This window comes from Xenopus laevis, chromosome 8S (genome assembly GCF_017654675.1).
Source record: "Xenopus laevis strain J_2021 chromosome 8S, Xenopus_laevis_v10.1, whole genome shotgun sequence".
Lineage (NCBI taxonomy): Eukaryota > Metazoa > Chordata > Amphibia > Anura > Pipidae > Xenopus > Xenopus laevis.
Genome location: NC_054386.1, coordinates 43,095,534 through 43,107,147, shown reverse-complemented (window position 1 = coordinate 43,107,147; position 11,614 = coordinate 43,095,534). Strand labels below are relative to the sequence as shown.

Sequence of the window (11,614 nt, the reverse complement as noted above, 5' to 3'; positions counted from 1 at the left end):
CAATCCCAATGTTATTAATAAGGAAAAAAGATAGATCTATAGGGAGGCCAGTATTTTTTTCCAGAAAAGGTGGCAACCCTACCTACATCATTGGCCCCGCCCCCTACCCAGAGTTGGTCAAACAGAAAGGTGTATAATATAATAGTATAATACCCCACAGGAACTCGTAGTAGGATGGCACAGTGTCCAGATTTTACGGTCTGTGCTATTTGAAGGCGTCTTGAAATGGTATTTATTGGGGGTAAGAAAATAATCATGTAGCAGTTTTCTAGACCTTTTCATATACGTGAATTTTGGAGGGATTATGTTATTGAATAACGCGAACTGCAATAGCTTTTCCGATCCTGTCACGTTTGTCACTATATCAGTATTCGTTTTGGCTATTTCATTTGTAGTTTTTATGTTTCCCCACTCTGTTCTGACAAGTCCATCCCTTACTTAAGCAGTATTTGATTTCATGTGGTGAAAATGTGCCTGCCATAGCCGCCTTCTTCATGTCACAATCTGATCTCGATTTAAAGGGGTTATTTATTAAAATCCAAGTGCCAAAAACTCGAATTTTTTTTTATAATCTGTATTTTTAGTGGGGGAAAAAAACCTAAATTTTCAAGCACTTCTGGGAAAAACCTCTGAAAAAATCTTACAATTCGGGTTTCCTGTCGATTTTATTGAAATCGTGCTTTTTTTTTTTTTATAATAAATAAGGTCAAATTGTGGATTCTAGTTTGGTAGGCCTTTTTTATTTTAAAAAATCAGATAAACTTGATTTTGATAAATAACCCCCTTAAAGGGGACCTGTCACCCTAAGAAATAATTTCAAATTCTTTACTATCATGTTAGTGGAGCAAAATAAACTTTACTTACACTGTATTTATTATTTAAATTTTGTTTCCTTCTGTCTTGGAATTATACAATCACAGCAAGCTGGCAGCTGCCATTTTGTGGACACGGTTATTAAGGGAAATTGTGTTTCACTTAATTTTGTGTATAATACTGCCCCCAGAACTCCCAACAGGGTAAACACAGTGGCAATTTCATCTAGAATACCCCACAGAACTCACAACAGGATGACACAGTGGTAGTTTTGTTTATAATACCCCCCAGAACCCATAGCAGGATGACTGGCAATTCCATGATCATGTATATAGTATGAACAAGTGGAAGCTGAGAAGCCCAGCACTACAATAGTCAATCTCTTCAAATCCCGCCCCCAAAGCGGTCTTGTTCCTCCCAGCCATTCTTCCACACTCTCCCCTGCAATGTAATCCTCCGACCTGCCCCCTGCCTTATCAGCCTCTCTCTTTACTGTGCTGCTCCAAGAGGTTTCAGGAGCCTTGCATGTGAGTGATGTGAAAAAGCTGAGGAAGGAAACTAGGGGTGAAGATGGGAGGTACGATTGCAGAGAGATGAAGGCGTGTGAGGGAAGGTACAAGGCGTATTATACATGGGATTTTTAAGGGGGCGTGAGTAAAGTAGGAAGCTAAACCAACTAACATCACATGGCGTCCAATAATACCGTACACTCCATTATTGTAATTCAGATGGACATCACACTTCTCCAGGAACCAAAATGCCTGCAAATTTCCCTTACATTGTCGCCGGAACCGGAAGTCAGGTTAGGAGCGAGAACGAGAACACGGTCGCTAAATCGCGTTAGATTTTACGGTCTGTGCTATTTGAAGGCGTCTTGAAATGGTATTTATTGGGGGTAAGAAAATAATCATGTAGCAGTTTTCTAGACCTTTTCATATACGTGAATTTTGGAGGGATTATGTTATTGAATAACGCGAACTGCAATAGCTTTTCCGATCCTGTCACGTTTGTCACTATATCAGTATTCGTTTTGGCTATTTCATTTGTAGTTTTTATGTTTCCCCACTCTGTTCTGACAAGTCCATCCCTTACTTAAGCAGTATTTGATTTCATGTGGTGAAAATGTGCCTGCCATAGCCGCCTTCTTCATGTCACAATCTGATCTCGATTTAAAGGGGTTATTTATTAAAATCCAAGTGCCAAAAACTCGAATTTTTTTTTATAATCTGTATTTTTAGTGGGGAAAAAAACCTAAATTTTCAAGCACTTCTGGGAAAAACCTCTGAAAAAATCTTACAATTCGGGTTTCCTGTCGATTTTATTGAAATCGTGCTTTTTTTTTTTTTATAATAAATAAGGTCAAATTGTGGATTCTAGTTTGGTAGGCCTTTTTTATTTTAAAAAATCAGATAAACTTGATTTTGATAAATAACCCCCTTAAAGGGGACCTGTCACCCTAAGAAATAATTTCAAATTCTTTACTATCATGTTAGTGGAGCAAAATAAACTTTACTTACACTGTATTTATTATTTAAATTTTGTTTCCTTCTGTCTTGGAATTATACAATCACAGCAAGCTGGCAGCTGCCATTTTGTGGACACGGTTATTAAGGGAAATTGTGTTTCACCCCAAAATCTTGTTTATGAACCAGAATGAGGGACCTAATGTCCATGTGCAGTGTGGTACACAATTATAGAGCCTGAGGAGGGAAGGGGGAATGTGAGGAGATCAGTGACATGTAGGAAGTGCTGAATGGAAAGTGAAAGTAATTGACTGCCCCTCCTCTATGCCACGGGCATAGAGGCAGGGCAGGTAATATTTGATTGACAGTTTATATATTTAAACACCTTTATAACAGGTATGGATGTTTTAATGAAAAACATTTTTGGGGTTCCATATTTAATTTGGAAAGGACTTTCATTATGCAGTTTTTTATGTGTAGGTGACAGGTCCACTTTAATGAATTACTTCTACCGAATACTGCATTTTGTACCTAAACTGGTTTCTTGAAATGTAAATCGATACAGAGGTTAGAGAAACTAGAATTGATTTAAATGTGTTCTTTGTAATTTCTATTAAACCCTTTATTTGTTTTCCAGGTGTTGGGTATATCAGTCGTACTGCAAATGTGATTTCTAGTTTTGCATATTAATTTGAGTAGCCAAAGATGGATGAGAGGGCTGGAATGCTGCATTTTAGACTGGACAACCATGGGGACTCCATGCTAAACAGAATGAATTCCCTTCGCCAACAAAACAAATTTTGTGATGTAACTGTGCGTATTGATGAAACAGAGGTGTCAGGACACAGGGTGGTGTTCGCAGCAGGCTCGCCATATCTGAGGGACCAGTTTTTGCTGAGCGATTCACAGGAAGTGCATATTTCTATCCTACAAAACTCACAGGCTGGCAAACAGCTCCTCCTTTCTTGTTACACTGGTGTCCTAGAATTTCCAGAGATGGAACTTGTGAATTACCTGACCGCCGCCAGCTTTCTGCAAATGAGTCATGTGGTGGAGAGATGTACAGAGGCTTTGTGGAAGTTCATCAAACCCAGCCAAGTTTCGGAGAGAAAAGACGACGGACAGGAAACCTGTGTAGATAAACATGTAATCGAGCAAGAAGAAGAAATTGAGGATACGATGCAGCCAGAATCTCCAGCTGCTACACATTCAGAAGATAGCCTGGGTAATGATGACATTCAGATTGTTAAGATTGAGTCAATTGGGGATGTGTCCAGTGACAAAACAAAAGTTTGTCAAAGCCAGTATATTTCGTCTGAACAGACTGCTCTCCATTCTCTTGAACCACAACACTCCCTGATTAACTCCACTGTAGAGAACAGGACCGGAGACACGGATAACCCTCTCCACAGCTACACTATGTCCGATAATAGCAGTGACAACATAGGGCCACCAGCTAAAGAACTTTTTGGTCCTGGTAACAGGATAGTAGACAAAACATTACAGTGGCATCACCAGTGTCCCAAGTGCACAAGGGTTTTCAGACACTTAGAAAATTATGCCAACCATTTAAAAATGCACAAGTTATTTATGTGTCTCCTATGTGGTAAAACTTTTACACAGAAGGGCAACTTGCACAGGCATATGCGGGTGCATGCAGGCATCAAACCCTTCCAATGTAAAATATGTGGTAAGACTTTTTCCCAGAAATGCTCCTTGCAGGACCACCTTAACTTGCACAGTGGAGATAAGCCTCACAAATGTAATTACTGTGACATGGTCTTTGCACACAAGCCTGTGCTAAGAAAGCACCTGAAACAGTTGCATGGTAAAAACAGCTTTGACAATGCCCATGAAAGGAACACTGGTCTGGATTTTGATACTTTTTCAAACACCCATGACAGCAATGAAATCATAAGCCAGAGTATTCACCAATAAATAAGGGCAGTGTATGAAAAAACAGTGGTTTAATGTTAAACTTGAAAATATGTTTTCAATGTTGCAAACTGTTATAAAAAATGGTAATGATCCTGAGCAAAATGATAGTGCCTACATAAGTATTGTGCATATTATGATGGGATGGGCTAGTTTATTATGCAATGGTGTAATAAGAAATGCAAATATTTTCCTTATTAAAAATTCTGCTCCTTACACTTGCATCTATTTGCATTACTTTTTAAAGGAGCAGTAACACCAAAACACCGACTGTGCTGCACTGGTACAACTGGTGTGGTTACCTCTAAAAATATACTGTAGTTTATATAAACAAGCTGGGGGCAGCCATTCAAAGCTGAAAAATGAGAAAAGACACAGGATACACAGCAGATAACAGTTAAGCTTGGTAGTATACAATGGGATTCTTCAGAACTTATTTGTTATCTACTGTGTACCATGTGCTTGATTGGCTGTCCCCATGGCTACACAGCAGAAAATTTATATAAACTATAGTAGAGTTTCTGAAGCAAACACACCAGTTTTGCCACTGCAAGGCAACAGTGCGTTATATTGTCATTCCTTTAAACCACTTTCTTATTTTGGTGTTCCTGTTCCTTTAAGAGTATGCAGTGCAGTTGTCCTGGTTGCTCTAAGGTTGACACAGTGGGGCAAAAGGGAACCCTGTATTTTAACACCTACCTTGAACAGGCATTAAATACTGGGCTTCCACTGCATGTTGCACCATAGACCATTGCAATTTTGCCTAGTAAAAAGTGTGTAAAAGATGTATTTCCCCTGTATTTTATCTTGTGACTAAAATGTAGGCAGGTTGGATTACTGTATTTTAACAGAGAACTAAACATCTGCTAGTCTGCCAGTGTGGCTTGCATATGCTGGGATTTCTTTCCACCAACTTTGTATTTTCTGAAATAATCAATTTCTCCCTACTTGAGGCATTACTCACCTACCTCCCACACAAACATGTTTGCCAAATGTTAATTTTCTGTTTACGTTTTCTTCTTAATATGCTAATCCGTATATCACTGCCCACATGTGTCTTTTTAATCTAATTATTTTGGTTAAAATCTGGTCTTAGAGCAACCACCACTGACAACCAGTCACTCACTACCTCACATAACTGGCTGTCATATTTTATTTTGTTGGACAGGCTATAAGAAGTGAAGCTGATTTATTTGTATATTTAATCCTGGGCTTGTACATAAAGTAACCTGATTAGCCATAATACGAACATCTCCTGGAGTGCTCATATGAGTTCAGAGTCAGACTGACGGGGCACTTCTCCTTGCACCAAACCTTGCACCACTGAATGCATGCAGGGGCACATTCTTCCCTGCTCCTTATATTAGCGCTATTGAGTCTCGCTGGGAGGAAAGGGGACGATCCAGGCGAGGGACCTGTCATGGGTCAGCGAGGTTCAAGAAGGCTGTTGCCTACTGTGTTTTTTTCCCAGTTTCTTTCCAGTTCATTCAGACACTATATGGGTTTACTTTTTCACAGAAAATGGTAATTTTGTTTAGTTAGTTTGATAAACGCTTTTGCTTGCATATATATATATATATATATATATATATATATATATATATATATATATATATATATATATATATATATATATATATATATATTCTATAGCCTGTAAGTAAGTACTTTTTAACTTTTTAAATGACTCCACTACTTGTCAAAAGAATATAAAAATGTCCATTTGTATGCACAATTACAGGGCCTAGCATTGTAAGGCAACTGGTGCTAGGAAGCAAACATATGTAGGCATTTGGTTAGGATCCACTATAGAAGTTTAACATTAAAGGGCAGATTTATCAAAGGTCAAATGTGGTTTTGTTTTTTTACTTCAAATTACCTCGAAACGTCTAAAACCCGAACGATTACTACCGACCCAAAAACTCGAATTCGACTTAACTCGAAATGTCAGGAAAGCTATAAACACCTTTAAATAGGTTACTGGACCTCTGCCATTGACGTCTAAAAGAACTCTGTATGTTTTAGGTGGTGAATAGTTCGAGTTGTTCCCAGGGTCAAGGTATGATAAATCTCGAATTTGAGTTTGTATTATTCCCAACTCAAATTTGTGAGTTTAGACCAAAAATTCAAGTCAAATGTTTTTTTAAAATAACGTCCTTTTAAAAATCCCCCTTTGTCTCCCATTTGACTGGTGCTCAGTTGTGCCTGCGGTTCTGTGTGAAATAGGAATTGTGCTACCTCTATAATTACTCCACTCACTACAGTGCATATGGGTTTTCCAGATAACTCATCTTTCCGTAATTTGAATCTTTATACCTTAAGTCCGCTAGACCCAATTGATTGGTTTTGCTATCAATAAGGATTAATTATATCTTAGTTTGGATCAAGTACAAGCTTGTGTTTTATTACTACAGAAAAGAATGTAAAAATTTGGATTATTTAAATAAAATGCAAATATAGGAGCTTGCCTTTCCGTAATATGAAGCTTTTTGGATCCCATACCTGTAGTTCTTTATAAAGGCAGCATTAAAGGGGTTGTTCACCTTCAATGTACAAATCTTATGAAACCACTAACAATGTTCTCAATGTGTTAGAAAAACCATTTTCCATAACAAAAAGTAGAAATGCCATTGTAAAAGCTAATTTTTATACCTATTAACTCAGTCCTTCTCCTGTATCTCTGACCAGTTTTCTGAAGTGATGGGAGTGGCCTATTTTGAACCTGACACACCAAGAACTTCCTATATGATGACATCATCATGCCCAGGCTTTGCCCTTACTTGTTTCCTATTGGATGTTGATACTGCCCTCCTCCTAGTAATTTATTGGGTGCTTGTGAACTGTAACCAGTCACATAATTTGAATGGTCATTGGTTGATTACTCAATTGTAATGGCAGAGGTTAACAGACGCAACATATAAACAAACCTGCCTTGCAGCAAACAATCACACAGCCATGCAGACAAATACTGCAGAAAAGGAAGGAGCAACATTGTTCTCCCAATTCTGGCACTCTCCTTCTGCCTAGACTAAAACTGAATGGAGTGCCAAAGGGGTGCAACCTTTTCTGGGAATAAATACTGGCTTTTCTATATTTTTATCTTTTAATACCTTTGGCATTAAGCATAATGTCAGTTATTTACAAAACTGCAACAAAAACCAGCACTGACTTGCTTAGAAACGTATGTAACTTACACATCTAGCAGGGACAGTAGGGCTGCCACCTCACCCTTTTAATATGAAATCCACAGCCTGCCTGGCTAATTATCAACTCATTTAGATGCTGCAGACTGAACTGATTTCTGTGCAGCCATGTATCATGCATCTAAATGAGTTGTTAATTAGCCATGCAGGCTGTGGATTTCATATGTGGTTGGTTTTAAAAGGGTGAGGTGGCAGCCCTAAGTGATTTTGTGCACTCTCCCGGGGGGGGGGGGGGCGGTAATTTACCTAGGAAAACGATACCTTGTTTAAGTGTTCCACTTCTGGAACAAGATTTAGAGCTCTAAATACCAAAAAATTAAAAAGTTATATTTTTCATGATATAGGGATCTATACCAGAAAAATATATTTTACTTTATACACAAAAATTCAACTCATTTGGAAAGCCTCAAGCTCATACAAATAGTCAGCTGCTGAATAATGATTTTTTATGAGGTAAATACACAAAATAATAAGCCTAACTAAGATATAATTAATTCTTATTGGAAGCAAAACCAGCCTATTGGGTTTATTTAATGTTTACATGATTTTCTAGTAGACTTAAGGTATGAAGATCCAAATTATGGAAAGATCCATTATCCATAAAACTCCAGGTCCCAAGCACCTCGATCCCCCCCATCTGCACAGTTGAAGTCTCTGCACCACAAGCCCACACTCCCCCTCCCTCTCACAAACTTGTAACAGTTTCTCTTCAGTACCTGAATGCTGCTCAAATTCCCCAGCACAGGAAGCAGTGCAGATTGACAGCAGACATAGCCAATAGGAGTTAAGTTAGCTGCCAGTACAATGTGTGATGTCATATAAGGAAGAGGAAGTGAACACTGTAGTGATTTTGGGGGTCAGTGACCCCCTCCCAGCACAGGGTCTGTGTGGAACTGAAGAATTAGTACAGGGACACTTCTGAGGTGAATATCTCTTGAACTGTACTTTTTCTGTTAACTATTTCTATGGAAAAGTTTGTTCTATTCATGTGAACTGTTAGATTTGTAATTTTGTTACAAAGGTGAACAACCCCTTTAATATTACACCACTTTTTAAACCCTTGTATTAAGGTGTTTCAAATGTTTTACACAGCTTAATACATAAATGATAAGCCCATCATGTTCAGTTTATTGTTACAATTTTGTACTCTTTCAAGATGCTTATTTATTTAAAATACCATTAATTTGTTTTCTGCTTTTTCAGACAGGTAGTGAATATGCATATAAAGGTGGTCATAGTCTGGTCTACACCGTGGGTATCTGACTGACCAGGCCCAATAGATATTGTGTGTTGGCAGATGAAATTTTCAAATATGGCAAGATCAACTGCACATCTGCATTCAACAAAACTGAACTCTGAGCTGGCAGGCATGCACAGACAGATTGGGTAGAATGGTGAAAATCTTCCAAAATATTCGACCAAATGTGTGTACCTATGGGAAACTTAAGGCTTCACTAAATACAACAGATCAGTTTATCTGTTTTGTAAAAAAAAAAAAAAAACTCTCATTTGATCTGTGATACCCAGTGAAGCCTTAAAGGGCACCTGTTACCCTAAAATAGTGTGTTTTTTTTTTTTTTTTTTCTTATATATAATTGCCGCCCGCCGAGAGGGAGCTCCCAGTGTGTGTGGCCATGTTGGGACACACGCATCTGCATAATGAGTGCCGCAACAACGTGCTGCACGACATGGCCGCTCACACACACATAGCTCCCTTCTGGTGCAGATGTCCTTGTGCCGGTGGGGGCATTTAAATAAAACAAAATGGTTTTTCCCCCTACTGGAGTGTGGGCTTTATTAGCCCACAACTTTGGTGGGGGAAACTATTTTAGGGCAACGGGTGCCCTTTAAGGTGGCTTGACACTAAGGGGGTTATTTAAAAGTCCGAATGCCAAAAATTAGAAAAATTTTAGTTGTTTTTTACAATCCACATTTTTAGTGGAAAAGAAAACCTCACATTTTTTGAGATTTATTATACCCCAAGGATGCAAAAAGTCAGAATCAGAAAATCCGGCATCTCAGACCTGCCGAGGTTTTATATAAGTCAATGGCAGAGGTCCCTATCCTATTTGGAAGTTTCTGTGCAGGTATTAGCCTGTGAATCAAACTATTTTGGGCAAAAATCTGTAAAATTCTGACTTTTCGGGAAAAAGCCCAAAAAATCTAGAGCGATTAAGGAAAAACCTCAGAAATAAACATACGATTCCGGGTTTTTGATTGATTTTGCCGAATTTTTTTCCGATCCGATTAAATCGTGCTTTTTTAATAATAAATAAGATAATATTGTGGATTCTAGTTTGGTCGAACTTTTTAATTTTTAAAAAATCAGTAAAATTTGGATTTTGATAAATAAACCCCAAAAAGTTTTTGGCTAAGTCCAAATATCAAGCAGGTTTGAAAATTCAGTTGGATGAGGAGTGCATTGATGCTAGTAGTCCCCTGTGTATGATATGATCGTTGATGTCTGGATCCACCAGATCTGGCCTCAAATGTGGGTGGCCAATTGGGCCCAAATATGATTTGATCTGGCAGTGTATGGCCAGCTTAAGATAATGTATATTCTATACCAGATGGCCTTCACAGTAATGTAGGTAGGAAGTGCACACCCAAGTGAGGTGCTAATGTTACTGGATGGCAGAGCTGATAAATGTTGTGCCATAAAGAACTAAAACAATTTTTCTAATGATTTTTATATGTTATGGGGTGCAATAAACTGTAAATCTGGCGTTATTGAAGTCTATTCTACTGGCATATTTCAGCTGCCAGATAAGTGTCTGAAACTACCACCACTGCCTTCACTTTACTTAAATGGAGAGTGCATGGTGGTGGTAAGTACTGTCACTTTTTAGACCCTGTGTGTGTTAATTAAATGAGAGGTAGTGATCTCCCCCAGATAAATTATTTATTGTAAGTTTAGGAAGCACTCACAACAGCAGGATAACTACAATTAAGCTTTCATTGTGCTTCCACACGACATGTTTTGGGCACATGGGCCAAAAGCTTAATTGCAATTATCCTGCTGTTGTGAATGCTTCCCAAACTTACAATATATTGTTACTGCATAGGATGTCTGAGAAGGAGCATCCAGGGAACCACCACAAAAACTAAACTATACAAAAAAACAAATGCTAATCGGTGTAAATCTACTTCACAGATGAATTATTTACCTTGGAGCAACCAAACACATTTTCGGTGTTGTCAGCAAATGACCCCCCATGTGCCATAGCTCTTATTATTACTTTAAAATGTTTGCATTCATTTTACAGCCAGACCAGTTTATGCAGCTTTATTTGGATTTTAGAAATCGGGGGGAACACTGTTTAGCATTCTGGTGAGCTGTGTTTTTGGTTCTTTGAAAAAACAAAAACATTTTTTTATGCTGTAGTTTCCAATGATTGCCTTGACCTAATGTTCTACTTTGTCAATAGATACAATGTCTTATTGTTCCCATTGCATTTGTGACTGTTCTGGAACTCTCCAGGTGTTCTAGACTTCAGTTCTCAACTGGTTGGAGATGCTGATAGTTGTAGGTTACAGGCATAGGTTTTCTGTCGCTAGTGTATTTGTGTATCAGTGCAACATTGGGTTATGTTTCTGTCCTCTGAGGTCTTCATTTTAATTTATTAAAAATAATGTGGTAATTTCTACATTTCACTTTAAACATTATTGAAAATAAACGTGTTCAGTTTTTGAAATCATTACTGTAGACTCTACGGCTACCAAGTCATAAGCATGTTAGACACAATAATCATAATATGCAGATGAGCTTACTCCAGTGATACTCCTTTGCTAAATTCATTGTTGCTTATTGTGGAATGTTTTATTGTCTGAGAACAGTGACTAATCCTGGTCTTAGACACACTTATAGAATGTTCTGTGGAAGTTGTCAGATGGCTGGTGGGCTAAAGCTAGTATCAGGCGATTGCGGATCTCGACCGATAATCCGTTTGCGCGCTGCTCCTGTGGCCGCTCTACCAGCACCCAGAAGCATAGTCTCTGCTCAGGTGCAGGTGGTGGATTTCGCCACCAAAACGTAACATTTGCATTTCAAGCCTATTCTGCCCTGCCTACAAAAGAGGCGTGGAGCAGCCAGGCAGCGGATTCTCTGAATCTGTATCGTCTGGCCCTAGCCTAATAGAATTGAATACTAAGGGGCAGATTTATTAAGGGTCGAATAGTACATTCTAATTGGAATATTGT

At 38.4% G+C, this 11,614-nt stretch overlaps 1 protein-coding gene across 8 annotated transcripts; it reads left to right on the top strand.

Moving 5' to 3' along the window:
• The first annotated feature begins 200 nt into the window (after positions 1-200).
• zbtb26.S (zinc finger and BTB domain containing 26 S homeolog) lies at positions 201-4,427 on the top strand. 8 transcript variants are annotated; one of them, XM_018232882.2, is made up of 2 exons: positions 201-228; positions 2,914-4,427. In XM_018232882.2, the coding sequence occupies exon 2, from the start codon at positions 2,982-2,984 to the stop codon at positions 4,212-4,214; it is 1,233 nt and encodes a 410-aa protein (XP_018088371.1). In that variant the 5' UTR covers positions 201-228; positions 2,914-2,981; the 3' UTR covers positions 4,215-4,427. The 8 variants fall into 8 exon arrangements, with proteins under 8 accessions (XP_018088371.1, XP_018088367.1, XP_018088372.1 ...); XM_018232878.2 differs by having other exon boundaries at positions 205-241; XM_018232883.2 differs by lacking the exon at positions 201-228 and adding an exon at positions 1,230-1,340.
• Positions 4,428-11,614: the final 7,187 nt, after the last annotated feature.